The sequence below is a fragment of the Phaenicophaeus curvirostris genome, chromosome 16 (genome assembly GCF_032191515.1).
Source record: "Phaenicophaeus curvirostris isolate KB17595 chromosome 16, BPBGC_Pcur_1.0, whole genome shotgun sequence".
NCBI classification, from domain to species: domain Eukaryota; kingdom Metazoa; phylum Chordata; class Aves; order Cuculiformes; family Cuculidae; genus Phaenicophaeus; species Phaenicophaeus curvirostris.
The window spans coordinates 14,422,359-14,449,567 of record NC_091407.1 but is presented as its reverse complement, the minus strand read 5'-3'; the positions used below and the strand labels follow the sequence as shown (position 1 = coordinate 14,449,567).

The following is a 27,209-nucleotide window of genomic DNA, read 5'->3' as shown; positions in this document are numbered from 1 at the left end:
CCTGCTTGTACGGCCCTGCTGTATGGCCCTGCCTGTCTGCACTGCTTGTACGGCCCTGCCTGTACGGCCCTGCCTGTACTGCACTGCTTGTACTGCACTGCTTGTACTGCCCTTCTTGTACGGCCCTGCTTGTACAGCCCTGCTTGTACAGCCCTGCCTGTCTGCACTGCTTGTACAGCCCTGACTGTCTGCACTGCTTGCATTGCCCTGCCCTGCCTGTATTGCCCTGCCTTGCTCTGCCTCTCTGCTCTGCCCTGCCTCCCCTGCTTGTACTGCCCTGCCTGTCTGCACTGCTTGTACTGCCCTGCCTTGCTCTGCCTGCCTTGCCCTGCCTGTCTGCCCTGCCCTGCCTGTACTGTCCTACCCTGCCTGTTCTGCCCTGCCTTGCTCTGCCTATCCTGCTCTGCCTGTCTGCCTATTCTGCCCTACCCTGCCTGTATTGCCCTGCCTTGCTCTGTCTGCCCTACCCTGCCTGCCCTGCTTGTACTGCCCTGTCCTGCACTGCCCCATCCTGTACTGCCTGCCCTTCTTGCTCCATCCTGTCCTGCCTGCCCTACCTTGCATCCCGTGCTTTAGTCTGACACTCCCTGTGCCACAATCCCCCAGAGCCATCCCGCATGGCTGCCCCCACTGGGGCCACCCACCTGCAGCCCCCCTATCTCTCCTCTCCCTGTGTTTGGCACCCACTGCTGTGAGCCCCAGGGCCAGGCCAACCCCCCCGCAGCATGCCTGGCCCGGGCTCACGGAGCTGGCAGCCCCGGGGCCGGCGGCTGCTGCGGCACGCCAGCACGGCTGCGGAACTCATCACAGTGGCGGCCGCCCCCGAGGGGCACCGTGGGGGCCAGGGCTGGCCGTGCTGTGCAGGCAGAAAGCGTCCAGCAGCGGCATGGCGGGGATGCTGCCGCCCCTCTGCCTCCTGCTCCTCGCTGCCGCCCTGCAGGGTGGGCCGACGCGGACACCGGGGCCCACAGGCCGCCCTGGCCCCCTGCTCCTACGGCTGCGGTGGCTGGAGGAGCAGGTGGGTGCCTGGGGTGGGCAGGGGTTGCAGCCTGAGGGGATTCACATCTCAGGCTGGGGGTTGGCGGTGCAGCAGGGCACGGTGAGGGGATGGGGGCTCACCCCGCCACACACCGCTCCTTGCAGTTCCGTCGGCTTCAGGAGGTGACACTGACCCATCTCCAGAGCATCGCCAGGAACTACAACATCTCCTACAACATCGATGGACGCTTCCAGGCACTGGCGGAGCAGGCGGAGGTGGCTGCCGCTGCCCAGACTGCCCTGGGCGCTGAACTGGCCCGCTTGGCCATGACCAGCCGGCGGCTGCACCGCAGGCTGAAGCGGCTGGAGGGGATAGTGGGTGCCCTGAGCCAGCCGCACTGCCTGCTCACCTACCCGCCGGGTGCACCAGTGGAGGCTGGCACTGAGCTGCACAGCCTGCAAGACGCTGTCCGGAGCTGGGGCAGCCAGCTGGAGCCGGAGCTGCAGGGCCAGGTAGCCCCAAGCAGCCCCAGCCCTCAGCGCTCAAAGGTGAGGTGGTGGCAGCGGCAGCAGGAGGAAGGGCACCGGCTGCCGGGCACTGCCAGGCCCCGCGGAGCATCTGGGGAGGATGCAGAACTCCTTCGTGATGCTGCACCAGCAACCCAAGCCATGGCACCGGCACTCTCCACCGTGACTGTGGTCCCCCAGGAGCAGCCAGGAGAGGGTAGGTACAGGCTCCCTGCCCCAGAACCCACCTCCCCAGCCTGCCGCTCCGGAGCCATCCTGCTCTTCCCCAACTCCTCTGCCAAGGACACGGCTGTGCTGGGGCTGGGGCCACGCTGGGGGCTGCGGGCACTGTCGCTCTGTGCCTGGCTGGCCACCTCAGCCCCCTGCCTGGGTGCCCTCCTCTCCTACGCCACCGAGGACGGTGGCAGCAAGCTGGCCGTGCATGGCTGTGGCGGGGGCCTCCCCGGCTCCGCACGCTTCGTCATCGGGGACAGGCAGTTTCGGGAGCTTCCGGTCACGCCGCTCCTGGATGGCAAGTGGCACCACTTCTGCCTCACCTGGTCATCCGGCCAGGGGCAGTATCGCTTCTATGTGGACAGGCGGCTGCTGGCTGCCGGCTCTGGCTTCCAGCAGGGCTATGAAATTCCCACTGGTGGCTCATTGGTGCTAGGCCAGGAGCAGAACCGCCTTGGCAGGCACATCAATACTGCAGAAGCTTTTGTGGGCCACCTGGCTGGCTTTGCTGTCTGGAGCCGGGCTCTCCTGCCTGGTGAGGTGGCCAGCATGGCAACTGGTCGGCGGCTGCCCCGTGGCCCCCTCCTCACGCTGGGTGATGCCTCTCTGCACGGCGGGGTGCGGAGGGTCCTGTGCCCGCAAGACGAGCCTGGCGGTGGGAACGGTGCTGATTCCCGGAGGTGACGGCTGGCTGATGGCGCTGAGTCAAAAGACGGAGCTTCCAACCCCCTTGTTTTCTAGCAATCCTCACCAAAGTGGGAGGCTAGGTGCGGCTGGGCAAGGATTCTGATATAATAACTCAATAACAACTAGATAGTCATTATGAAGCAGGTATTCTTTATTAGCAGCACTGGATGCGCGGGGGAGTCGATCCTCCAAATACACGCATACCAAGCAAGAAACTGTGCGTCTTTTATAGTACAGATCTGTGCATTTTTCATCACCCCAACTCCAAAAAGGTATTCATCCCTTTCCGAAGAGTCATTAACATATCTCCACACCATGTTTATATGCGCAGACAATCCGTTGGGTGGTCGGAGGACCCCCTCCTCAGGCCCAAAGATGAAGATTAGAAGTAAGGGGGGTGCAGCCCAAATTTTGGGAAAACCAGTCCTTTTCCGCTGGCGTGGTAGTGTGGATTTCAGGCTTCCTTATCTTATCTTGCAGGATGCCTGGGATGCCTGTTCCTTTCACAGCTGGCCCACCTTTAGATAAACATCCTTCCAGACACATATCACTATGGGATATACAAGCTTAGACAATTGTTAGGAGAGGAGGCTGAGGGGAGACCTCATTGCTCTCTACAACTACCTGAAAGGAGGTTGTGGAGAGGAGGGAGCTGGGCTCTTCTCCCAAGTGGCAGGAGACAGGACGAGAGGGAATGGCCTCAGGCTCCGCCAGGGGAGGTTCAGGCTGAACATTAGGAAAAAAATTTCACAGAAAGGGTCATTGGGCACTGGCAGAGGCTGCCCAGGGAGAGGGTTGAGTCACCTTCCCTGGAGGGGTTTAAAGGATGGGTGGATGAGGTGCTGAGGGACATGGTTTAGTGATTGATGGGAATGGTTGGACTCGATGATCCGGTGGGTCTTTTCCAACCTGGCGATTCTGTGATTCTATGATGAGCAACCCTGGGATTCCTATTAAAATAATGGAATCATCATAGAATCATGGAATGGGTCGGGTTGGAAGGGACCTCAAAGCCCATCCAGTTCCACCCTCTGCCACGGGCAGGGACACCTCCCACTGGATCAGGGGCTCCAAGCCCCATCCAGCCTGGCCTTGAACACCCCCAGGGAGGGGGCAGCCACCCCTGCTCTGGGCAGAGAAGGAGCCTCCTTTATTCCCGCCTCCCTGCCTCGCTCCGTGCCGCTTGCAGCCGGTTGGGAGCAGCTCGGGCGCAGCAGGGAGCGATGCCCGGGCTGTGACCCCGCCGCTGAGTCAGGAGGGAAGCGGCGGCACGGAAAACCCGTGACGGGCGGTGAGCCAGCAGCGCCGGCGCCGCCCCGCGTCCCCGGGGCCGAGGGCAGCCATGGCCGCCGTCTCGGCTGGGACTACAACTCCCATGGTGCCACGGGGTCACGTGAGGGCGTGCGGTCACGTGAGCGCGGCGGCGCGGCGGTCACATGACCGGGCGGGGAGGCGGGGGCCGGCGGAGGTCGCGCTGCCGCCGCCCCGCATGGCCAACGTCGCCAAGAAGGTGTCCTGGTCCGGCCGCGACCGCGACGACGACGAGGAAGACGACGAGCAAGCGGGAGAGACCACCCCGCTGCTCAACGGCACCGGCCCTGGCGCGGCAGGCGGAGCCCGGCAGGTGCGTGTCGGCCCCGGGAGGGAGGGGAGTACCGGCCCCGGGGCCTGAGTACCGGCCCCAAGATGTGTGTGGGGGGGGGTGGGATGCCGGCCCCGGGACTTGTGTACCGGCCCTGGGATGTGGGAGGGGATGGAGGCCCCGGGAGCTGGGTACGGGCCCCGAGACTGGGGGGATGCTGGCCCCGGGACCTGTGTACCGGAGCCAGGACTGGGGGGTATGCCAGCCCCGGGAGCTGGGTACCGGCCCCGGGATGCAGGGGGTGCTGCTGGCCTCGGGACTTGTGTGTTGGCCCTGAGATGTAGCGGGGGGGATACCGGTCCCGGGATTGAGGGGGATGCCGTCCCCGGGACTTGGGTACCGGCCCCGGGAGGGAGAGAGGGGGAATACCGGCCCCCGGAGGGGTATGTCTGTCCCACCCCGGGCCCCTCTGTCCCTAGAGGGTGTCAGTCCAGGCCTTGGGGTCATGTCCTTGTCCCCTGTCCACTCGAGCAGCCGTGTCCCAGGGCTGGGCAGGGGCTGCTGGCCCTCTGCTCTCCGAGCAGCTCCGCGGGGAGGCTGGGGCTCCTCTAGGCTCTTTTGGGCTGGGAGAAGCAGAACCTGGCAGGGCTCGGAGTGAGGAGAAGCCAGGAGCGAGCCAGGGCACTCATGGGGGAAAATCTGAGGGAGGGGGCTGACTCAGTGCCCGCTGCGCAGCGGGACACGCTGCCTCATCTGGCTCCCGTCACGAGGCACCAACACCCATCCGGGACCCTGCTTGCTCCCCAGCCTGGGGTGCAGCTGAGATGGACCCTGCCAGCAGGACCTCGCTGGGCAGGGACCTCTTCCTGCCTCCTCCTGCAGCTGCCTTCTTCGTTTCCTCTGCTGATGCTGCCCTGCGACAGAGCCCATCATCTGGCACGTTGCTGCAGCCCAAACCCACAGGCTGGGCTCAAACACAGGAGTACCAGGGGCTGGTGTGGTGGTGGCCGAATGGACCCACACTGACAAAAAGCGAGTCCAGGGTGGGACGTTTCCTGAACACAGGGAGGCTAATTTCTTCTTGCATGTTAATGTTGGGTAATTAACTGAAGAGAAACTCCTCTCTGGTGTACTGGAGGCTGTTCCTTGGTCAGTCTCTCCTCCACGTGCAGTGTGGTTAACTGGAGCACAACGTGGCCGAGGCATTTGGTGCCTTTTACAGAGCGAAGCTGTGGCTGGGTGGGCTCTGCCAGGTGAGGGCTGCGTCCACAGGGTGCTTCGATGCCAGGGAGAGGGGCCGCCTCCAGGTGCCATCCTCAAATTTCCTCTAGGGGTTTTGCTGGGAGAGCTGAGCTTAGACAGGGAGGAGCTGTTAGCAGGGACATCTCACGGAGCGTGATTCTGTGCTGTCCTGCTCCTGGGCAAGTCAGAACAGCGGGCTAATTAGAGGGAATTGCAGGGTTCATTAGGCTGGAAGTGCCTAATGTGGCACTGCAGGAGTGGGGCACAGTGGCTGGAAGGAGCCGCCTGCGCCGTTACAGCTGCTCTGGTGTGAAAATAGAAATCATCTTCCCGGGCAGAACAACAGGACCCTGCGTATTTACAGCATGGGTTGTCTTTAAAGACCACGTGCTGAACTCTGCAGGCCTGAAGGGTGTTACATCAGGGATTAACCAGATCTCATGGCTGTGGGGCAGTCGGGAATGGGCTTTCCCGGTGGCTTGGAAGAAATGCTTGAGCCTCCTAGAGCAGGGGTGGTTGTTGGTGGAGACCCAGCCCTGCCACAGTCTGATTCATTGTCACCATGTCCTTTCACAGCAGGGACAGCTCAGGTCCTGGCTGGTGAGAAGGCACAATATGGTGTTTTCTTGAGCAGAGGAGGAGAGCGAGTACCGAGCTCTGAACCCACAGCTGCCTGGACCACACGTGCCCCTGGCAGTGGCAGCTGGGTTATCGCCGTAGTGCTGCGGTTGCATTTTGATGCCCGGCAGCTGCTTCTCTCCCTCGGATAGTCCTTTGACCTACATGCTTTATAGTCCTATACATTGAAAAGTGAAGGCAGGACAGTTTTGGCAGGGAAATACAGAGAGACTGGAGCTACACAGCACACGGGAGACTTAGACAGGGGTTGTGGTAATACAATAAAACTGTCCTCAGCAGAGCTTCTTCCCTTTCTCACGTGCTTGTTGAATTGAAATGAAAGTGGCCTTAAAGTGGCAAAAGGAAACACGGGTCTATAGTTTCCCAGCAAGAGACTGAGGTCGAGTGCCTGTGGGCAGGGGGTGAGGAGAGGCTGGATGAACAAACCCATGACTGCAGAGGGGATGCTGCAGGGCTGTGCCTGAGGTTTCCTCCAGTTTGGGGCCAGCTGAGTGCTGCTCTGGAGCTGATTGAGCCTGCGTCCTCTCACTAGGACTTCCTAGTGCCCCGAGTATATCAAGAAATGAGAGGCTGCCTCTGTGTCTGAGCACCACGGCTGCTGTGGGCTGCCCTTATTCCATGTATTTGAGCTGACACGCTGGTTCTCAGGCTGAAAAGTTAGTGGACAAGTTTAGTAAGAGCATCTAATTCCCATCATTTCAAAAAAGAACGCTTCTCTTTCACTACTTATGGAAGTTACGCTCTGTGTTTGGGCTAGAATGCCTTGAATTTGGGATTACTATAATGGTCCTGCTCCTGAGGGTGCCTGGAAACAGGTGGTCACCAAGCTGTGGATCAGGCTGCTGCTGGTGGGCAGCTACTCTTTGTGAACCTGTGTGTGTTTATTCTGTGTCTGTAGATGTTGTCAGTCTTGTTGCTATTAACAGGGTGTAAAATGCAGCCTTTGTGGCCCGGTGGTGATGCCAGAAGGCTACGGTGCTTGCTGCAATCATATGATCTTGTTAGGGGAGGGTGCTCTTCTGAGGGAGGAAGAGAAAGAAGAGTGAGCCCTGGCTCCTGGCGGATGGGCTGCAGGCTGCTCGTCCCCTGGCAGCGGGAGACTGGAAGCAGGATCGCAGCTGGGTGGTGAGACCGTGGGGAGACTCCAGGTGCCCTTATGGGCCTGGAGGTGAGGAGCCTTGTTCTCTTCTGGCGTGAAGTGTTTCAGGGATGATGGCTGAAGCCAGTCACAGCTGCGTTGTGTGTCAGAGGAGGGGGGATTTCAGAAGCAGTGATGGAGCCTTGCAGCCTGGAGCCATCCATCCCCTCTGAGTGGGTACCAGGGGCTCCTTGGGAGAGCCTGCTGGGGCCAAGAGGGTCCCAAGGTCTGTAAACCCTCTTTCTTCCCTCCCACTCCTTGTGCAAGGCTGCTGTGGGCTCCTGATGTGGTCTGCACTGTGCTTTATCTCATTGATAACGGAAAGCCACGTGCTTCCAGTTCGTTAGTGAGCAGCAGAACGGTGATAAGGGGCTGTGCATGGTGGTGGTGTCTTCACTGGTGGTGGGTGATGCCCTGTAGGGAATGACCTGACTGGCTTATCCCAGGGGAATGATGTGGAGCAGTCAGATGCTTCCTATTTACAGTGAAGTTTGGGAAGCTCTGCTAGTTCACTGTGCACAGCCTGGGTCGGTCCTGTGGCGTTTTAGCCTTGACTGGAGTCTTTCTGCTATTCACAGACACACATTGCTCTTTGGCTGCTCTGCTTGGAGGTAAAATCATAGAATCACCAGGTTGGAAGAGACCTTTTGGATCATCGAGTCCAACCATTCCTATCTGCCACTAAACCATGTCCCTCAGCACCTTGTCTACCTGTCTTTTAAACACCTCCAGGGATGGGGACTCAACCGCCTCCCTGGGCAGCCTCTGCCAGTGCCCGATGACCCTTTCCGTGAAAAATTTCTGATATCTAGCCTGAACCTCCCCTGGTGGAGCTTGAGGCCATTTCCTCTTGTCCTGTCCCCTGGCACCTGGGAGAAGAGCCCAGCTCCCTCCTCTCCACAACCTTCTTTCAGGTAGTTGTAAAGAGCAGTAAGGTCACCCCTCAGCCTCCTGCTGCTGTTGTATCACATATAGCAGTGTCACTTCTTGTCACCTTTGCCAAACGGGCTGCTGGGAGCAATGCTGCTGTCTTCTACCCCGACCTGCGATGCCTCCAGGCTGGTGCTGGTATCTGCATTCAGCTGCTGCTGCCTCACCTTAGAGATGATCTTTCCAGGACGTGAGTAGGTGATGGTTAAGATCTACGAGATTTTTTTTCTTGTTGAGAATGATCCTGAACTTGCCCTTGCCCATCTCAGGGCAGGGTGAAGGAGGAAGGGGTATTAGGAGGCTTCTGGCCCAGCCCCTGCTAAGAGTAGATCACTTAGACTAAGTCACTCAGGGCCATGTCCGGTGAAGATGTATCTCCAAGGCCAGAGACTCTGCACCCTCTCTGGCCCCAGACTCAGTGTGTCACCACCCTTGCCATGAACATTTGTCTCCAATATCTAAACAGAAGTTTTCTTGCTGCAGCTTGTCTGCTGCTTCTTGCTGCTCAATGCAAAGCTTTGAGGAAGGTCTGGCTCTGCCTTCTCCGTAACCTCTTGTTATGTGTCTGGAGATGGCAAGAGGCTCTCTCTGAGAAGCACCAACTTCTCCTTCTACATCCTACCTCCTGCTCCAGCCCCTGAGTGTATTGCTGGACTCACTCCTGCGTCTCCATGTCTCTCTTGGCATCCAGTTTGGGCTCCCCAGGAGAAGTCCAGGTGTCCTATTGCAGGTGCCTGGTGGAGGTGTGGGATCCCTTCCCTGGACCTCCTGGCTGTGGTCTGGCATCACCCAGTCGGTGGGTCCATCTCCGCTGCAGGTTTGTGCCGCTGCCTTTTTTCGGAAGTGATATAATGAGATGATAAGGCCTCAAGTTGTGCCGGGGTGGTTCAGATTAGACATCAGGAAAAATTTGTTCATGGAAAGGGTTATCAGGCCCCAGCACAGGCTGTACAGGGATGTGGTTGAGTCACCATCCATGGAGGGATGTAAAAGATGGGTAGATTAGGTGCTCAAAGATATGGTTTAGTAGTGAACGGATCCAGTTGAACTCGATGATCTTGAAGATCTTTTCCAACCAAATGATTCTCTGATTCAGCCCATCCACCAGCTCACTGCAAGACTTTCACCAGCACTGCTTTCTAACCCCTGGGGTGTGTCTGTCCCAGGTGCAGGGCTTTGCCTCTGTCAAACTTCAGGGGCTTCCCCACAGCCTGGTGAGATCCCTCTGAGGAGCAGCCCTGCCCACTTGTACCAACTGCTCTGCTAACACATCATAGAATCATGGAATGGTTTGGGTTGGAAGGGACCTCAAAGCCCATCCAGTTCCACCCCCCTGCCACGGGCAGGGACACCTCCCACTGGATCAGGTTGCTCAAAGCCCCATCCAACCTGGCCTTGAACACTTCCAGGGATGGGGCAGCCTTCACTTTTCTGGCCAACCTGTTCCAATGCCTCACCACTCTCATCATGAAGAATTTCTTCTTAATGTCTATTCTGAATCTTTTAATTTAAAGCCATTCCCCCTCATCCTCTCTCTCCATGCCCTTGTAAAAAGTCCCTTCCCAGCTTTTCTGGAGCCTTCTCTTTCGGTACTGGAAGCTACTCTAAGGTCTCCACAGAGCCTTCTTTTTTTCCAGGCTGAACAAGCCCAACTCTTAGCCTGTCCTCATCTCAGAGATGCTCTGGCCCTCAGATCATCTTCGTGGCCTCCTCTTGACCCATTCCAACTGTTCCATATCCTTCTTATGTTAGGGATAACAAAGAAGTTAAGCAGTTTTGGTCCAGATCAAGGCTCCAAACCTCTCTCTGCAGAGCTCAGAATGGGGATGGAATTAGCTTTACCATGAGGTGAGATCCGAGTGCTGTTCATGTGCCACATCAGAGGCAGGTCCAGCTGGCCCAAGAGCCTCTCTTGGGACGGAAGAGCTGTTAACTCCTCTGTGTCCTCTGGGTTTTGACAGCGGTGGGTGTTTTTATGTGGAGATAATCATACCATGGTCACACCAATATCGTATGTGCCTGGGATCAGCAGTTCTCTTGGCCCAAGTTTGAAAAGCATCCAAAGGAGGGGAGCGCTGTCCTTGTGCTCGGTGAATCTTGGAGCCGTGCACAAATAACCTTCTGTCTTGACTCCTGCCTGCCTCATTCCCTCCCTTCCCTCTTACAGAAGGCAAGTGCGGATGGAAGTAGCTTTTTCCTATCCTCCCAGCATGTGATCCTCATTGTGAGCCAGGCGGCCCAGCCCATCTGAATGCCAGAGGGATGCAGTAACTTAGGGGGACGACTCATGGGGAGCATATTTAAAAGATTCTGCTTAGCTTCATGTTCCACTGCAGCTCCTTTCCCTTCATCTGTGCTCGGGTCGTGCTGCTGCCTAACCCCTTGGGAGCAGAGTTGATATGCTCTGGCCACACAGGGAAGGTCACTGCTTCAGCCACGTTTGGCCTTCCTGCAGACCCCCATGGTGAGCAGTCCCCGAAGAACTGGTCCTTTCTGAGGTCTTGGTGCCTGAGGTCTGAGGCAGCATGAGCGGAGGACGTGGCATGAGTGACTGTTCCCATCTCCTTGCCTTGATCTTGCCCTGGGTGTGTGGCATCTAACGGGAGCCTCAAATCCTTGTGCTTCCTGAAGCTGGGTGAGGTGGACTCCCTCACAGGGTCGTGGCTTTGTTCTTCCTAGGGTTTAAGGACAAAGACCATGTCCATCCTCCCTCTCTGCAGGACAGCAGAGGCCTGGTTGGGACCTTCACTAGTGACCAGAGCAGATGGGCACCAGCAGGCACTGAAACAGGGAGGTGACCCCCAGTGAGGTGACAGCTTTGCTTGTAGGAGCTCATTGTGGTCCACTCTGACTGCTGGGAAAAGTGTCCGCCTGGATCCTTTCCATGGGGATTGTAGAGCCATCACAGAGCAGAACCAAGGCCCAGGCTGGTCTCACCAAAGCCGTGTCCAAAACCAGCTGCCTGCAGCACTTTGTGGCCTCAGGCTGCTGAGGAGAGAAGGGCACCAAGGAGGTTTGAGATGTTGGGGCAGAACTTGCCTGCAGGTCAGGGAGTGAATGCGAACATGGAGCACACAGAGAAATGGGAAAATAGGTCAGGCTGCAAACACAAAGGGATATTCTTTGTGTGCAGCGACATGCGCTGCTCCCAGCTGCTCTGGCTTGCCCGTTCCAGACAGGATCGGTGGGGATTAAAGCAGCAGGGGCTCGATCTGGGATCTGTTGGCAAGCAAGAGGGACCGATGTGCCAGGGCCCTGCTGTTGCTCGCCTTCCTTCTTTTATTCACCAGTCCTTTAGCCTGGCAGCAGTGGAGGGGGAAACCTTAATGTTGAGAAAGAGCGTTTGGACTGCACTTGGTGACAGTGCTGCTCGTACCCTTGTGCATCTCTGCGTTTCACAACAGCGCAGGGGTGACGGCAGCTTGCCTGCTTCTGCCGAGTCCTCATGGCGCTGCCCAGCTGGAGGAGATGAAAGATGCCTCAAATAACCCCAAAACTCCCGTGTGATGCAACTGTGTTGCCAGTAACAAGCCTGAGCGGTTACCAGCGAAAGGAGAACCTACTTCCCAGACAGACACACAAATGTTCCTTCCCTGCATGGCGCTGGCTTGGCTCTGGCGTCCCTGAGGCTGCGCAGGAGCAATGTGCCCTGCTTCCTCTTCTGTGTTTCTCCAGTCCTGGCTGTTTGGAGGGAGACGAACGTGCCGATGTGCTCATCTCCCCGGCTGGGAACCGCTCCTGGGGAGCAGATGGCAGAGCCAAATGTGCCCTTGGCCCTGTATCACTGGCTGGGTCCCTGAACCGAGGGATGGCCCTGGCACATCTTGGTGTGCTTGTGACCGTAGTGATGGTGTTTTCTGTTCAGGGATCTGTCCCTCCCCAGCTCCAGGGGTGTATGGAACATGCTGCTCAGCACGGGCTGCACCGTTGCTGCATCTGGGTGCCACATTCTGTGGCTGGAGGTTGTTGGTGACTCTCCCCAGCTCTCAGGGCTGCTGGCTGCCAGTCTCGACTGAGCTGCTGCTGCCTGGCACCTTCCCTGGGATGAGTTGGCTCTGCCAGTGAAGAGCTTGGAGCAGCTTCCCAAACCCCAGCAGACTCCTGCTGCCTCATGTTCCCACCGGGATCGTGGGTCCCACCTCCTCCGAGAGCAGGAACTGTGCTTCAGGGGACCCTGGCAGCGGGCAGGCAGAGCTCGGTGCTGGGTACAGAGCACGAGCACCTTCATCCCTGCTCCTTCCTTCTGCCAAGGCTCCCAGCGCCTTCAGGAATTGATCCCATTTTCCCTTCTTCCCTCAGCTCACTCCTTCCTCCTTCCTGCGCATCGGGCAGCTGAGCAATGTGGACCTCAACGAGGACGTCCGGGAGCTGGTGAGTGGCACAGGAGCCTGTTGTTACTGACACCCCTTCTCTTCTTCCAGCACTAACAGCTGCTTTCATTTCCCCGTTCCCATCCTGCTTGTCCAGCAAGGGCACCGGTGCTTCCTCCTGGGCTGGGTGACCTTGGTGGCACAGGCAGCTGCCAGCTGCTTTGCCTTGACCCTCGCTGCTTCCCCTTAGCCCCAGCACTGGCCTGGGGATGCTGTGGTCCCCTCTGGACACCAACACCAGCCTGCTGGTGCAGAAACCTTCTTCTCGTGGGAGTAAATGCAGAAGAAAGTGGAGTGGGAAGGGATTTCTTCTTTGTTGCATGAGAGCTCCTTACAGCTGCTTCTCTTGCCTGCTGCCTGGCCTGGGGTGAAGGCAAGGGCAGGGAACAGCTCAGCCTCAAGACAGAGATGGGCAGACAGGACATCTTGCAGAAACACTCAGGCTTCAACTTGTTCCCCTCCACACACAACAGAAAAGCTTTTCTTCCCCAGATGCTCCTGCTTCAGCCATGGAACTGTGGGAAGCACAAATGAGAAGACAACTTCTCATAGAATCATAGAATCACTAGGTTGGAAAAGACCCACTGGATCATCGAGTCCAACCATTCCTATCAATCACTAAACCATGTCCCTCAGCACCTCATCCACCTGTCCCTTAAACACCTCCAGGGAAGGTGACTCAATCACCTCTCTGGGCAGCCTCTGCCAGTGCCCAGTGACCCTTTCCGTGAAAAATTTTTTCCTAATGTTCAACCTGAACCTCCCCTGGCAGACCTTGAGGCCATTCCCTCTCATCCTGTCCCCTGTCACTTGGGAGAAGAGCCCAGCTCCCTCCTCTCCACAACCTCCTTTCAGGTAGTTGTAGAGAGCGATGAGGTCTCCCCTCAGCCTCCTCTTCTCCAGGCTAAACACCCCCAGCTCTCTCAGCTGCTCCTCTTGTTCTCCAGCCCCTTCCCCAGCTTCGTTGCTCTTCTCTGGACTCGCTCCAGAGCCTCAACATCCTCCTTGTGGTGAGGGGCCCAGAACTGAACACAGGATTCGAGGAGCGGTCTCACCAGTGCTGAGTACAGAGGGAGAATAACCTCCCTGGACCTGCTGGCCACGCCGTTTCTGATACAAGTCAAGCCACCTGGGCCACTGCTGGCTCATGTTCAGTCACTGTCAACCAACATCCCCTGGTCCTTCTCCTCCAGGCAGCTTTCCAGCCAGACTTCTCCTAGTCTGGAGCTTCACAGGGTTGTTGTGCCCTAAGTGCAGGACCTGGCACTTCTCCCCTAAATCCTCATTCTACTGAGCAGTTCCCGTGGTCACCTCCTGATCCCACCAGCACTCCCTCCAGTCAAGGGGACAGGGGCTTCCCTTTCTTGTCCTCAACCCCAGCAAGATAGTAAGATCCCAATGGGGCAGCCAGATCTCCCCATCTAACATCTGCAGGGACAACCACTCATGGACATCAGCTGCTGCTCTCCTGCCCTCAGCAGAGCCACACACAGGCTGACTTGGTGGCACTGCATGCCTGGGGGCTAAATATTATGGAATTTTGCTAAAATTCTGGTGGAATTCTTAAATGGGAAGAAATATGTCTTAATCTTGCACCTCAGAGTAAAGGCTGGGCTGGCTTTGGCTGTAGCTGTAGTGCAGAGCCAGGGAAGGGTGCAGGGTGCTGCTGTCCCGGCCCCGTCGTGCCTCGGTAAATGCTCTAAATCAAGATTGGGAGCAGCTTGTACAGTCAGAAGCATTTGGGAAGCAAAACTTGGTTTCTGCAAGGCCTGCTTGAAATAGCTCCATGCTTTTGGCCAAAGGAATTTCCTGCTGAGGTGAAAGTTTGCTGGTGCACGGAGCTGCTCTGAGGCAGCATTGGATGCAGATGGGAGCATGGTACCCAGCTGGGCAAACACTGCATCTGGATGAGGGTGCATGCCTGACTGCCTGTTCCAGCTGTCTGACGTCCCATGCATCCCCCAGCTGGTGGAAAATCAGCCTGGATCCTGGGCTGCCAGGCAGTTTGCACTGGGGTTTGGATCTCTGCAGCGTTCCCTGCCTTTCCCAAGCGTGAAAGCCAGCATTAAACCAGCAGTTTTGTGGCAGAGAGGAGGGTTGGATTCAGAACTGACCTTCCTAACCTGCACATCGCATCCCGCAGGAGACGGAGCTCCCTCGGCAGCGTCCCAATGAGATTCCCCACAACGAGAAGCTGCTGTCACTCAAGTACGAGGTAAACACCTGTCTCCCTCCCCCTGGGATGCAGTGGGTAAGGTACAGGGGGCAAGGGCTTGTGGCTGTGGGCCTAGAGGGGTTTCAGCATGAAGGAATGGGATTGAGAGAAGAAAAAAATACAGGGGTGTGGAGGGACAGGGGTTGGGGTCTGAGGCCAGTCCTCCCCAGCATGGGCGTCTCTTCCCCTGCACTAGACGGTAACAGCATCTTCCTTTCCTGAACTAGAGCCTGGACTATGACAACAGTGAAAACCAGCTGTTCCTGGAGGAGGAGAGGAGGATTAATCATGCGGTGAGTCTCGCCATGACCCGGTTGCCCATCGTTCCTGCAGGTGGGATGGCCCAGGGAACCCATTCCTCACGGCCTGGCTGCTCCAGGGCTTCTCCGCCCTAGGGGAGGTTACACTCAAAGTCGGGGCAGTTTATGGGCACTGACCAACTTGTGATGAGCCGTAAAACCCCAAGAGCAAGGACTCAGCGCAGGATGGTTCAAATGGGAGCTAGCCTGGCTGGACATGATGGCATCACAGGGTGGCACGGGGCAGGTCCCTGGACAGAGGGACTCCTGGAGCCATATGAAGCATCTCTCTGGGGACTTTGGGAGTCAGTGGTGCAGCAGAAAGCCTCACAGGGGAGGCCTGATGGAGGCAGGTGAGCTGAAAAAGCATGCCTGCTGTTAGGGATTCCACAGAGGAGCAAAAGCACTAGCTTTGAATAGGTAAATTGAAATCCTGGGTCAGCCAGCATCATTTTTCTGTGGGCAACTGTCCTCAGAGCTGTCTGAGTTTAGGGCTGGACTGGGGAAGGTGGCCAGATAGGTTGGAGATCCCTGATGCTGGCTGGGGCTGGTCTGAGCGGCAGCAGGATCTGATGATTGACTGTCCCTCAGGCTTTCCGGACGGTGGAGATCAAGCGCTGGGTCATCTGTGCCATGATTGGCATCCTCACTGGCCTCGTCGCCTGCTTCATCGACATCGTGGTGGAGAAGCTGGCAGGGCTGAAGTACCGAGTGGTGAAGGGCAGTATCCTCTCATGGAGCCGTGGCCACCAGCCAGCTGGGAGCTGTGGGATCTCTGGTCCCAGTAGCCACGAGAGGGAGGTTTGGGGGAGTGGGTTTGGTGGCACAGATGGTGCTGCCGAGTGCCTGGCTGCTCTGCAGGGCTGAGTTGTGTCCAGGTACTGCTGTGACAGAGGAGGCTGGCTCCTCCCAGCAGCCCTGGCTGTGCTGAGCATGCAGGATCTGTTGTGCTGCTGCAGCCCGTGGAGCATTTTAGCGATGCTTTATCACGCTGGGAGGGATGGTGTCCAACCAATACTGGCCTTTCCTTGAGTCGCCTCCCCAGACATTGACAAGTTCACGGAGAAAGGGGGCCTGTCTTTCTCCCTCTTACTCTGGGCCACCCTGAACGCCAGTGTGGTGATGGTGGGCTCTGTTATAGTTGCTTTCATAGAGGTAAGAATTCGGAGGTGGCCTGCGCAGGGTACCCCTGTGTCTCCTGCCCCAGCTCTTACATGAAGCATTGTGATTCCAAAAAACACGCACATTTGTGTAATAGCAAATGTGTTTCTGCCAAATTGGTTCTTGGTAGCCCAGTTCCTCAATGCTGGCAGCCTGGAGGAGAGAGTGTTCTCCTGCCTTTGGTGCAGGTGTGGCTTTTGCAAGCCTTGGCACCTGCTTGGCTTCTTTGTGTTGGCTGTACATGAGCATTGGTGGAGAGCAGGCTGGTCATTGCCTTGGGAGGACGAGACAGAGACTTGTTGTGGCTGGGAGGGGCCCATAGCTCCCTGTGGGCTACTCTGGGTCAGCAGTCTTCCTTGTGGCTTTGCCCTTGCTCTCCCTGGCCACCAAGTGTGACCCTTTTGCAGTTCTCCATCCTTTGTGGGGTAGCCACTCGCTCTCTCCCTCTCCCCGCAGCCTGTCGCAGCCGGAAGCGGCATTCCCCAGATCAAATGCTATCTCAACGGCGTCAAGATCCCGCACGTTGTCCGCCTCAAGGTAGGAAATGGGAGGTGGTGGGATGCCTGCCTTCTGCCTGTGCTGGCGTCTCCTCTGCTGGGTGCCTCGTGTCCTCATGGGATGCTCCCTGCCTGCAATGCAACAGAAGGGGAGCTGGCAGAAGCTCCTGGACGCGCTGCCTGGCTCCGTAGCTCTTCCCCTCCCAGTGTCAAGCAGTCAAACCTGCTCTGGGATCGGCCGCTGGCACTGGGAAGAGCAGCTTTAGGTAATTTTTTTGCTCTGGCCAAGAAGAAAGTTGGCCAAACCCATTGGGGAGGGTGAGAATCACAATTTCCACGGGGTCACTGGGTTTGTGCCCCCTGTGGCTGTGGCAGCCGTGTCCCTTGTGCCAGCTGTGTGATGCGCTGTGCCCGCTGTCTCTGTTTTGCAGACGCTGGTGATCAAAGTCTGCGGGGTCATCCTCTCGGTGGTCGGTGGCCTGGCTGTTGGAAAGGTGATGTACACGAAGCGCTCCTGACATGTTGGTACCTTCCACTGGCACGTGTGCTGCAGCCTCTCGCTGGCCTCATGCTGATCAGGAACATGGTGCTGGTGGCCCTGCGGTCACTTCTCAGTTGTAACCCCTGGTCTGCCAGGTTTGGGGAGCCCCCAGGCATGCGGTGCCACCAAGCGTGTGGCTCTGCTGAGGGCAGGAGAGCAGCTGATGTCCATGAGTGGTTGCCCCTGTAGATGTTAGATGAGGAGACCTGGCTGTCCTATTGGGATCTTTCTATCTTGCTGGGATTGAGGACAAGCAAGGGAAGCCCCTGTCCCCTAGACTGGAGGGAGTGCTGGTGGGATCAGGAGGTGACCACGGGAGCTGCTCAGTAGAATGAGGATTTAGGGGAGAAATAGCAAGCTCTGCAGAGACCTGGCACCGTGTGCCTGAGCAGCTTCTTCAGGGCTGTGACCTGGTGAGCAGCATTCAACCATCCTTGACTGTTCCGGGGTTTTTCCTTCTTTGGCCTGACTCTGCTCTCCTGCCTGCAGGAAGGACCCATGATTCACTCCGGAGCAGTGATCGCTGCTGGGATCTCCCAGGGGAGATCCACGTCTTTGAAGCGAGACTTTAAGGTTGGTGTTGAAGGCTGAGGGGCTGTGCAGCAGGCTCCCCTCCTGTGCCCTTCACATCACACTGGTGGTTTGGGGAGGTTATATGGTGTCCCCTGTAACTCTTGCCTGTGGCCAGCCCTAAAGGTGCATTCACTTTGTTTCAGATCTTCGAGTACTTCCGCAGAGACACCGAGAAGAGGGACTTTGTCTCAGCTGGAGCTGCTGCTGGCGTCTCAGCTGCGTTTGGTGCCCCTGTGGGTATGTGTCTCAGCTCTCTGATGCTGAGCAGTGACTCCGTGCAGATCTTGTCAGGGCCCAGCCCTGCTCCAAACTGTCCTGCTGTGCCACGTGGGTCTCAAAGAGAAGAGGGAGATGATCTGTCTTGGGTCATAGGATCATAGAATAGTTTGGGTTGGAATGGACCTTAAAGATCATCTAGTTTCAACCCCGCTGCAGTGGGCAGGGACACCTCCCACTAGATCAGGTTACCCAAGGCCCCATCCAACCTGGCCTTGAACACCTCCAGGGATGGGGCAGCCACGGCTTCCATGGGCAACCTGTTCCAGGGCCTCCCCACTCTCATGATGAAGAAATTCTTCCTTATGTTCAGGCTAAATCTGCCCCTCTCCGGTTTATAGCCATTACCCCTCATCCTATCACTACAAGCCTTTGTAAACAGCCCCTCTCCAGCTTTCTTGTAGCCCTTTCAGAGGTACTGGGAGGTCACTTTAATGTCTCTTCGGAGACTTCTCTACAGGCTGAACAACCCCAAATCTCTCAGCCTGTCCTTGAATGGGAGGTGCTCCAGCCCTCTAATCATCCTTGTAGCCTCCTCTGGGCCTGTTCAAACAGCTTCATATCCTTATGCTGAGGATTCCAGAACTGGACACAATACTCCAGATGAGGCCTCTCAAGAGAGGAATAGAGGGGCAGAGTCCCCTCCCTCACCCTGCTGGCCAGGCTGCTTTTGATGCAGCCCAGGATACTGTTGGCCATCTGGGCTGTGAGCGCACATAGCTGGTTCATGTCGAGCTTCTCACTGAGCAGCACCCCAAGTCCTTCTTTGCGGGGCCACTCTCAATCGCATCGTCCCCCATCCTGTACTGAAATTAGGGATTGCCCTGACCCAGGAGTAGGACTTTGCACTCGGCCTCCCTGGGGTGAGGGGAGCACTGGAGGGGCTTCACTGCAGACAGTTCCTCACTGGTGGCTGGGTGGGCTTGGCTGCTCCCTTTGCTGGAGCCTGTGAGGCTGGGCCAGCGCAGGGCACGTGGGCTGGGGTGAATTTGGACGCCTCAGCTGGTGCTGTGAGCCAAGTGTCCGTGGCACGTGCCTCTTGAGAGGGTGTTTTTCTCTTGCTCTTGCAGGGGGTGTTCTCTTCAGCTTGGAGGAAGGGGCTTCCTTTTGGAACCAGTTCCTGACATGGAGAATCGTAAGTGCTGGAAAGCAGGAGCAATAGATCGAGGGCTGCTGGCTCTGCTGTGAGGCATTGCCTTTTCCCAATGCCTCGCATCCGCAGGCTTCCTGCCATCACACTGTGGGTGCCAAGCCCTCCCCAGGGGCCTCGGAGCAGTGGTTGGGGGTGAGGGAGCAGGGCTGGAGGCATCTGGCAGTGACTCTGGGCTGCATCTCCTTCCAGTTCTTTGCTTCCATGATCTCTACGTTCACTCTGAACTCTGTCCTGAGTGTTTACCACGGCAACGCTTGGGATCTCTCCAGCCCTGGGCTCATCAACTTTGGCAGGTTTGATAACGAGGTATGGCGCAGATATTCCCTGAGTGAGGCTCTCTTGGGGGATTTAAAAGCAGCCCACAGCAGCTTGGGGCTGCCAGTCTGTCTTCAGACATCCCTGGGGGCTGAGACAGGCTCTACCTGAGCAGGCTTTGGGGTCTGGCCAGGTCCAGCTCCACCAGCCCCAGCAGAAGGTGTTTCTGCAGCCGCTGCTGATCTGGGGCCTGCGGGGTGTCCAAGGGAGATTGTGGAACAGCTCTAGGAGCTGCTTGCTGGCACAGACTGGTGCTGTTCTAGCAGACAGACAGACTGTGGGGCTGCAGACGTGCCGGGAGACCTGAAACTTGTTTCTTTTTTGTTTGCAGAAAATGGGATACACAATCCAGGAAATTCCTATCTTCATCTTCATGGGAGTGGTTGGTGAGAGAGTGCTGCTCTTTCAATTCGCTTAGTCTAAATAACTTCCTCTCTTCTTTTTCTGGGCCTAAAAAGCTTTTGGATCTAGTTTCCTAGGGAGGATGGGAAATCCATTAAATGCTGGAGCAGAAGCTGCTTGTGGGGGTTATACCGGGGTGGGAGCTGGGTGCTGGCCCAACCCTCACCCTTTAATCTGTGTCATTGAGTGGGGTCAGTACATCAATTGTGGGAAGCTTCTTGCTTTCAAACCAGTTGCCCTTATCTCTGTGGCCCTTTTCCCACCAGTGCCTGGGCTGTGACAGTGGCTCCTGGCCACCCTGCTGTTGGGCTGCTCTTTGTGTCAGGGCCTGGCTGTCCTCATGACCCCGGGCTGCCAGCCACACTGAGTGGGTTGTTGATGTCTCCTTGAGCTTTGCATGCTCCTTGTGTCCTGGGCAGCCTGAGACCTGCGTGCTGAGCTTTTCCTCTTTTGCATTCACAGGTGGGATCCTTGGGGCCCTGTTCAATGCCCTCAATTACTGGTTAACGATGTTCCGGATCAGGTAGGAGCTTGTATGTGGCTAAGGTGACTGACATGGGTTGGCTGGTGTCTTCTGCACTCCCTTAAAGTGGCGTTCCCGGGCAGAGTGATGCTGTGATATCACATGTGGCATGAGCAACACCAGCACTTGGAAGCTGGTAAAGATGCCATGTGCATGACTGGCAGCAGCCGCTGCTCTGACCCTGTGAAGTATTTCCCTTCAGTGACTTAGGAGCCCAAAGAAGTGCAAGAGCTGTGCAAACCTCAGAGAGCTGCTAAACCCTTCACAGCTCAGTACTTTGCAAACCCCAGGACTGGCCTTGTGGTCTAGGGGAGGGATGACCTGCGGTGGTGGAGCAGCAAGGGGCCTACAGTACCTTCCAGGCATCGCTCCTCTTAGCAGATCACACCAGCCTTTCCATGGGAGCTGTACGTGGCTCCATATAGGGGAGGTGGGCAGGGCTGCTGGGACTGGGTGGATAAAGCTGCTCTTGCTGCTGGCCTCCTACACCAGCTTTGCCAGAGAGCAGGGCAGCATGGCAGGGCTGGGAGGGCAGCAGAGGCAGCCAGCCCATCTCTGCACCCGATGGGATGTGTCAAACCAGGTTGTGGGGGATGCTGCCTGCACCCCTGACTGCTACCCTCACTCTTCCACTTCCCGCACAGGTACATCCACCGGCCCTGCCTCCAGGTGGTCGAGGCCATGCTGGTGGCCGCAGTGACAGCCACTGTGGGGTTTGTCATGATCTATTGCTCGAGAGACTGCCAGCCCATCCAGGGGAGCACGGTGGCTTATCCGCTGCAGGTAGAGATGCTGGAGAACGGGCCCCCAAGGGTGTGGGGCACCCCAAGCCTGGGCAGAGGCTGAGGGCTGAGCGGGGAGATCATAGAATCGTAGAACCACCAGGTTGTAAAGACTCACTGGATCATTGAGTCCAACCATTCCTATCAAATACTAAACCATGGCCCTCAGCACCTCATCCACCTGTCCCTTAAACCCCTCCAGGGAAGGTGACTCAACCACCTCCCTGGGCAGCCTCCGCCAGTGTCCAATGACCCTTTCCGTGAAAAATTTTTTCCTAATGTTCAGCCTAAATCTCCCCTGGTGGAGCTTGAGGCCATTCCCTCTCATCCTGTCCCCTGTCACTTGGGAGAAGAGCCCAGCTCCCTCCTCTCCACAACCTCCTTTCAGGTGGTTGGAGAGAGCAATGAGGTCTCCCCTCAGCCTCCTCTTCTCCAGGCTAAACAACCCCAGCTCTCTCAGCCACTCCTCGTAAGACTTGTTCTGCAGCCCCTTCACCAGCTTCGTTGCTCTTCTCTGGACTCGCTCCAGAGCCTCAACATTCTTCTTGTGGTGAGGGGCCCAGAACTGAACGCAGGATTCGAGGAGCGGTCTCACCAGTGCCATCTCACCAGATGAGACCCTACTGGGTTTTGTTGCACTGAACCTTCCAGATGGAGCTGGAGACCCAAGCGGGATGTTGGTGTTCTTGCTGCCCAGAGCTGTCTCCTCACTAGCTCCGTGTCCCTGTGAGCATGGCAGCCTCCTCTGCCACTTCTAACTCTCTTTTCTTCCCCCTTAGCTTTTCTGCGCTGATGGAGAGTACAACTCCATGGCCACTGCCTTTTTCAACACACCCGAGAAGAGTGTCGTCAACCTCTTCCATGACCCTCCAGGTCCGTATGCCTGGAGAGCGGGTCCCTGAACATGAGTAGAGCTGGGCTGGGCTCAGGCGAGGTGGCTGACCTGTCCTGTGGCCACTTGTGGGACAAGGCAGAGGACGATCAGTACAGCCCCACGAGGGCATGATGGGATCCAGCAAAGCACTGTGCCTGTGGTGGTGGAAGGAGGAGGGATGGGTGAGGTGTCTGGTGGCACGTACAAGCTTAGCCAAAGGGGACTGTGGGCAAGGACTTGGTTCTGTTCATGCCTGTTTGCAGACTGTCGCTTCTGAGTTGCGTAGGAGCGTGTCTGACCTTCACCAGCTGTCTGAAATCCATCCTGGGACTGTCTCTGCCCGTTTAATTAATTAGCAGGGCCTTTTTTGCCCCACAATGACTTTATCTTCTGGGCAAGTTGCGGAGGTGGATCTTGGGGTTTGGACTTGCTTGAGAAATGCTTTTTGGCTCCCGTGTCCCTCAGACCTAGTGTAACAACAGCTTGCCCTCTGCTTGCTGGTCTGAGTTTCGTGCCCAGCAACATGTAGGCAGGGAGCAGACAGCTTTGAATGTCTGGACTCGCGGCCTAGGTAGTGCAGCTTGGCCACCTGAAACCAAGTGATGATAGCCCTGTGTCCTGGGGTCGCTGCCTGCAGTGCTGGGTCTTCCCCAGCTCAGGGCTTTGGTCCACTGACCTCTCTGTGAAAGAGAAATTGCAAAGTACGTGTTTAAACTAGACTGAGCTGCTCAGCAATCCTAAAATAGCAGTAGGCTGAGTTCTGGGGGCAGCAGGCTCTCGCTGTAATAGCACGGACTGTGCCATGGGGCAGCTTCAGACTGGCCGGAGCAGCCATGGGAACTGTGGGGAATTTGCAAGCCCTTGAGTTGATCTCCAAGCTGGCAGTGGGTCCCTGCCAGCTTACCAGCACCTCTGTCCTCCTGACCTCGTCTTCCATCACTGGTGGTCCCTCAGGGCTTTGAAGTTCATCAGGGAGGCTGGGAACCAAAGGGCTGGGAAAGGAACAGGTCATCATGGGCCATGAGATGGAGGAAAGGTGCCTGCTGCATTCGGTGGGTTGTGAGGGCTCGGGATGGCACTGGCCAGTTGGTGGGGTCCTTGGCCAGGCAGAAAAAACCTAAAGAGCCAGTGGGAAGGGCTTCTGCTGCCACAGAGGAAGGTGCACCCCACAGGAGGGACTTTCACTGCTGGGAGTGTGTTGTGGGGCTGCTGCTGTCTTTTTTGCCATGGCTGCAGCCCATCATGCTGTCCTCTGGGCTGCAGGACCAGCATTGACTCTCCGTTTTCTCTCCACCTCAGGTTCCTACAACCCCATGACGCTGGGCCTGTTCACACTGATGTACTTCTTCCTGGCTTGCTGGACGTATGGCCTCACGGTGTCTGCAGGAGTCTTCATCCCCTCCCTGCTGATTGGTGCTGCCTGGGGAAGGCTCTTCGGCATCTCCTTGTCCTACCTGTCCAAAGGCTCGGTCAGTCCTTGGTGGGAAGGAGTGTTGGGTGGCAGGAGCTGTTGCACTCAGCCCTCCTCCCTTGCCACTGGGCAGGCAGCGTGCATGGAGCTGGCAAACAGCTTGGCACAGCAGTCTGGAGCGGGTTGGCTCCTCGCTTCATGTCTTCTTGAGCTGTCTGGGCTTTCCCATGTCCCAACAGAGCCCTGCCAGCAGCAGGCACTCTTCTTTTCAAGGGAGTTTGGGGACCAGGATACTGTTTGTTGTCTCTGGATGCCCTGGAGCCAGCAGCTGACTTGGCCCCTTCTCTCTCCCGTGCTCAGATCTGGGCTGATCCTGGGAAGTACGCCCTGATGGGAGCTGCCGCACAGCTGGGTGAGTTCCCCACACCTCCTGCTCGTGGCAGCATAAACGTGGCATGGGAGAGAGCAATCACTGCTTCCCTGGCACAACTTCTTTCCCAGCCCAACCTGGCTGTTGGTTTCCCAACATCCCTGCCAGGCGCGGCAGCGCTGGGGCACTCATGAGGGCTCGTCCCAGGCCTCCCTGCCTATGTGGGCAGTCCTGGATCACCATGCAGAGACTCGGGGACCTCCAGTGTTTTCCTGTTCCCTCTCCTCATGTTTCTCTGCTCCCCTAAACCCCCAAACCCCTTGGGTGCCTCTTGCAGGTGGGATAGTGCGGATGACGCTGAGTCTCACAGTCATCATGATGGAGGCGACGGGCAATGTGACGTACGGTTTCCCTATCATGCTGGTGCTGATGACGGCCAAGATTGTGGGAGACTATTTTGTGGAGGTGAGGGCTGGTGTGTGCTCACTAGGACAGCGTGGGAGGCTTGGATCAGAGTTAGGGGCACTGGGGAGTTGGTGGGGGCCAGGACAAGCGTGTGCTCCCTCTCAGAGGTGAGCTGCTGCCTGGCTGTACCCCTCAGCATCTCACCAGGCTTCTCCTGATGGCTCGGTTCTTCTTGCAGGGGCTCTACGACATGCACATCCAGCTGCAGAGTGTGCCCTTCCTGCACTGGGAGGCCCCGGTGACGTCCCACTCCCTCACAGCCAGGTAGGAGGACCGAGGAACACATTACTTCCAGGGCAGCAGCTTTTGCACATGCTGTTGGCTTGAACTGCAAAGGGAGGTGGTGACACGCTCAGGCCCAGGATCCTGCTGTCCCCTTGTGCCACCTTCTTCTCCAGCAGGGAGTGTTGTCTGAAGTGTATTCCGTCCCCACGTCCCTGACAGGTTTTGGGGACAGAGGACATGTCAGGGCTGCAGCTGGCGTGTACCAGGGGGAAATATTTGGGGCTGTACTGCCACAGGGCTGTGTTTCACGCCAAGCCTTGCCTGCAGGGAGGTCATGAGCGCTCCTGTCACCTGCCTGCGGAGGATTGAGCGAGTGGGGACGGTTGTGGACATCCTCAGCGACACCTCCTCCAACCACAACGGCTTCCCGGTGGTGGAGAGCAGCCCTGATGCCACGCAGGTCAGGGGATGCAGCTGGGGGTCAGGCACGCGAGGGCTGGCTGTGGCGTGGGACCCTCGCCCTTGCTCCCGCAGCCCCATCTGACGCGTGGGGCTCTGTTGCAGGTGGCAGGACTGCGAGGTTTGATCCTGCGTTCCCAGCTCATCGTCCTGCTGAAGCACAAGGTGGGTGATGCTGCATGGAGGCTGTGGCAGAGCCTCAGTGCCCCGTCCTCCTGCTCCCTCCGGGCACTCGGTGCCTGCTTTGCTCTGGAGGAGCTGGCAGAGAGTCCCTGCCATCTCCCTCGGCTCACCCGAGGAGAGAGTGGGGGCTGCTGTGCTTTGCTGGGGTTAGCCCAGCACCGTCCTTTTGAGGGAATGGCCTCAAGCTCTGCCAGGGGAGGTTCAGGCTAGACATCAGGAAAAGATATTTCATGGAAAGGGTCATTGGGCACTGGAACACCTTCCCTGGAGGTGTTTAAAAGACAGGTGGATGAGGTGCTGAGGGACATGGTTTGTGATTGATGGGAATGGGTGGACTCGATGATCCGGTGAGTCCTTTCCAACCTAGTGATTCTATGATTCTATGGTCCTGCTGGGCTTACAAACCCCATGTGAACAGGAATCAGGCTGTTCTCCTGCACATGGTCCGTCTGCTTCATGCTGCTGCCCTCTTCCCTCCCTGCCCCTGTGCCTGTTGGTGCTGCAGGACATTCCCCACCGGTGTCTCTCTTCCCAAGGTTTTTGTGGAAAGGGCCAACCTGAGCCTGGTGCAGCGGCGGTTGAAGCTGAAAGACTTCCGAGACGCCTACCCCCGGTTCCCCCCGATCCAGTCCATCCATGTCTCCCAGGACGAGCGCGAGTGCATGATTGACCTTAGCGAGTTCATGAACCCCTCGCCCTACACGGTGCCTCAGGTAGTGGCCAGGGACCCCTCTGCACCCCAGCAGCCGGGGGTCCGGGGTGGGTGCTGGGTGCTGGCTGGGTGCTGCAGCCCTGCTCTGCCTTGCAGGAGGCGTCTCTGCCACGGGTGTTCAAGCTCTTCCGAGCCCTGGGACTGCGGCACTTGGTTGTTGTAGACAATCGTAATGAGGTGAGTTCCTGCTCGCTGTGTGCAGGCAGGCTGGGCTCCAGGGGAGGACACAGCCCTTGTCCCCAAGCTCTGCAAGCCAGCACGGGGCTGGATCCCTGTCCCTTCCCTGGCAGGTGGTGGGTATGGTCACCCGCAAGGACCTCGCCAGGTACCGGCTGGGGAAGGAAGGCCTGGAGGAGCTCTCGCTGGCACAGACGTGATGTAGGGTGGTGCTGCCGAGTGGAGATGCGCTCCAGCCCCTTGGAGGCAGGGACCTCCTTTTGTGGGAGGTGGGGAGAGGACTGGGCCAGTCTTTGCAGGCATCGCAGTGCCTGGAGCACTGACAGGGCCGTCTTGCCCTGGCTCTCCTGCCTATTGCTGCCTTCCCGCATCTACTGCCTCCTCTTCTCACCCCTTCTTTGCTTTCCCAAGGGATCAAAACACACCCTTGGCTCCGTTAGCTCCCGGTTTAGGTTTTTCTGTGAGGGTTGGGTGATGGTTGGAGTGTGCCGGGGCAGCAGAAGCACCCTGCTGAGCTGGGCTCGGTCATCTGCACATGGCCTCTGTAGCCTCATCTACCCAGCTTGGACTATCTGGGACCTTGCCCTGTACTGGCCTCTGCTGCAGGGTCTGTCTGGGGTGCAGAGAGGACAGGGTGGGGGCTTCCTTTTGCTCACTGGGCCCCTTTCCCCTTGCCCCATGTTCCTGTCAGCCGCTCTGGCCAGAGGAGGGGGCCATGCCCTGCTCTGCTGTGCAATAAAAGGGCTCCTGTGGTTCAGCACCTGCTCCCTCATGCTCTTTCTTGGTTCCCTCAGCCACTCTGACCCCAAATCCCCAGGGGGAGAGACAGCCCGGGGGTCTGGGGCAGGGATGGGGAGGGGAGAGCTGCCTGCTCTGGGGCAGTGTTGGTTCTGCAGCCTGTGTCCCTAGTGTGTACCCCTCCTGCCCTCTGCCTACCGTTGCTGCTGGCTCACCCTTCTGCCCACTTTCGGGTCCCAAGTCACCCCTGGTTGCGTTTCTGCACTTGCTGCAGCTTGTTCTGACTCTGCCAGGCACCCTCAAACCCATCAGCAGCCCTGGATGTGGCCAGGGGCAGGGAGCAAAACCTGCACTCCCTTGGGTCATGAGGAGAGCTCCAGCCCTGGCACCTCAGCTCCACCTCTCCCACCATCCTTGCTCCTCACCTCCTTGTTGACCCCTGCCCTGCCTTGAGGCTGCCCCCTCCTCCTTCAGACAGGGGCAACCTGGTACCTGGAGGGGCTTTTGACGGCAGGATACTGTGCTGAAATAAAGCCTGTTTGTACTTTTAA

At 57.6% G+C, this 27,209-nt stretch overlaps 2 protein-coding genes across 2 annotated transcripts; both read left to right on the top strand.

The window, feature by feature from the left end:
• The first annotated feature begins 788 nt into the window (after positions 1–788).
• Positions 789–3,846, top strand: PTX4 (pentraxin 4). Its single transcript, XM_069870541.1, has 3 exons — positions 789–1,018; positions 1,144–2,374; positions 3,596–3,846. Exons 1-3 carry the CDS (start codon positions 887–889, stop codon positions 3,844–3,846), a joined length of 1,614 nt encoding a protein of 537 aa, XP_069726642.1. The 5' UTR covers positions 789–886.
• Positions 3,831–27,209, top strand: CLCN7 (chloride voltage-gated channel 7). Its single transcript, XM_069870112.1, has 25 exons — positions 3,831–4,030; positions 12,237–12,308; positions 14,451–14,522; positions 14,750–14,815; positions 15,413–15,545; positions 15,867–15,976; positions 16,439–16,519; positions 16,911–16,973; positions 17,510–17,593; positions 17,737–17,830; positions 18,940–19,004; positions 19,212–19,328; positions 19,669–19,723; positions 20,202–20,262; positions 20,907–21,045; positions 21,824–21,917; positions 23,218–23,387; positions 23,690–23,741; positions 24,037–24,164; positions 24,343–24,428; positions 24,717–24,849; positions 24,954–25,013; positions 25,568–25,744; positions 25,840–25,920; positions 26,034–27,209. The coding sequence occupies exons 1-25, from the start codon at positions 3,896–3,898 to the stop codon at positions 26,118–26,120; spliced, it is 2,415 nt and encodes an 804-aa protein (XP_069726213.1). The 5' UTR covers positions 3,831–3,895; the 3' UTR covers positions 26,121–27,209.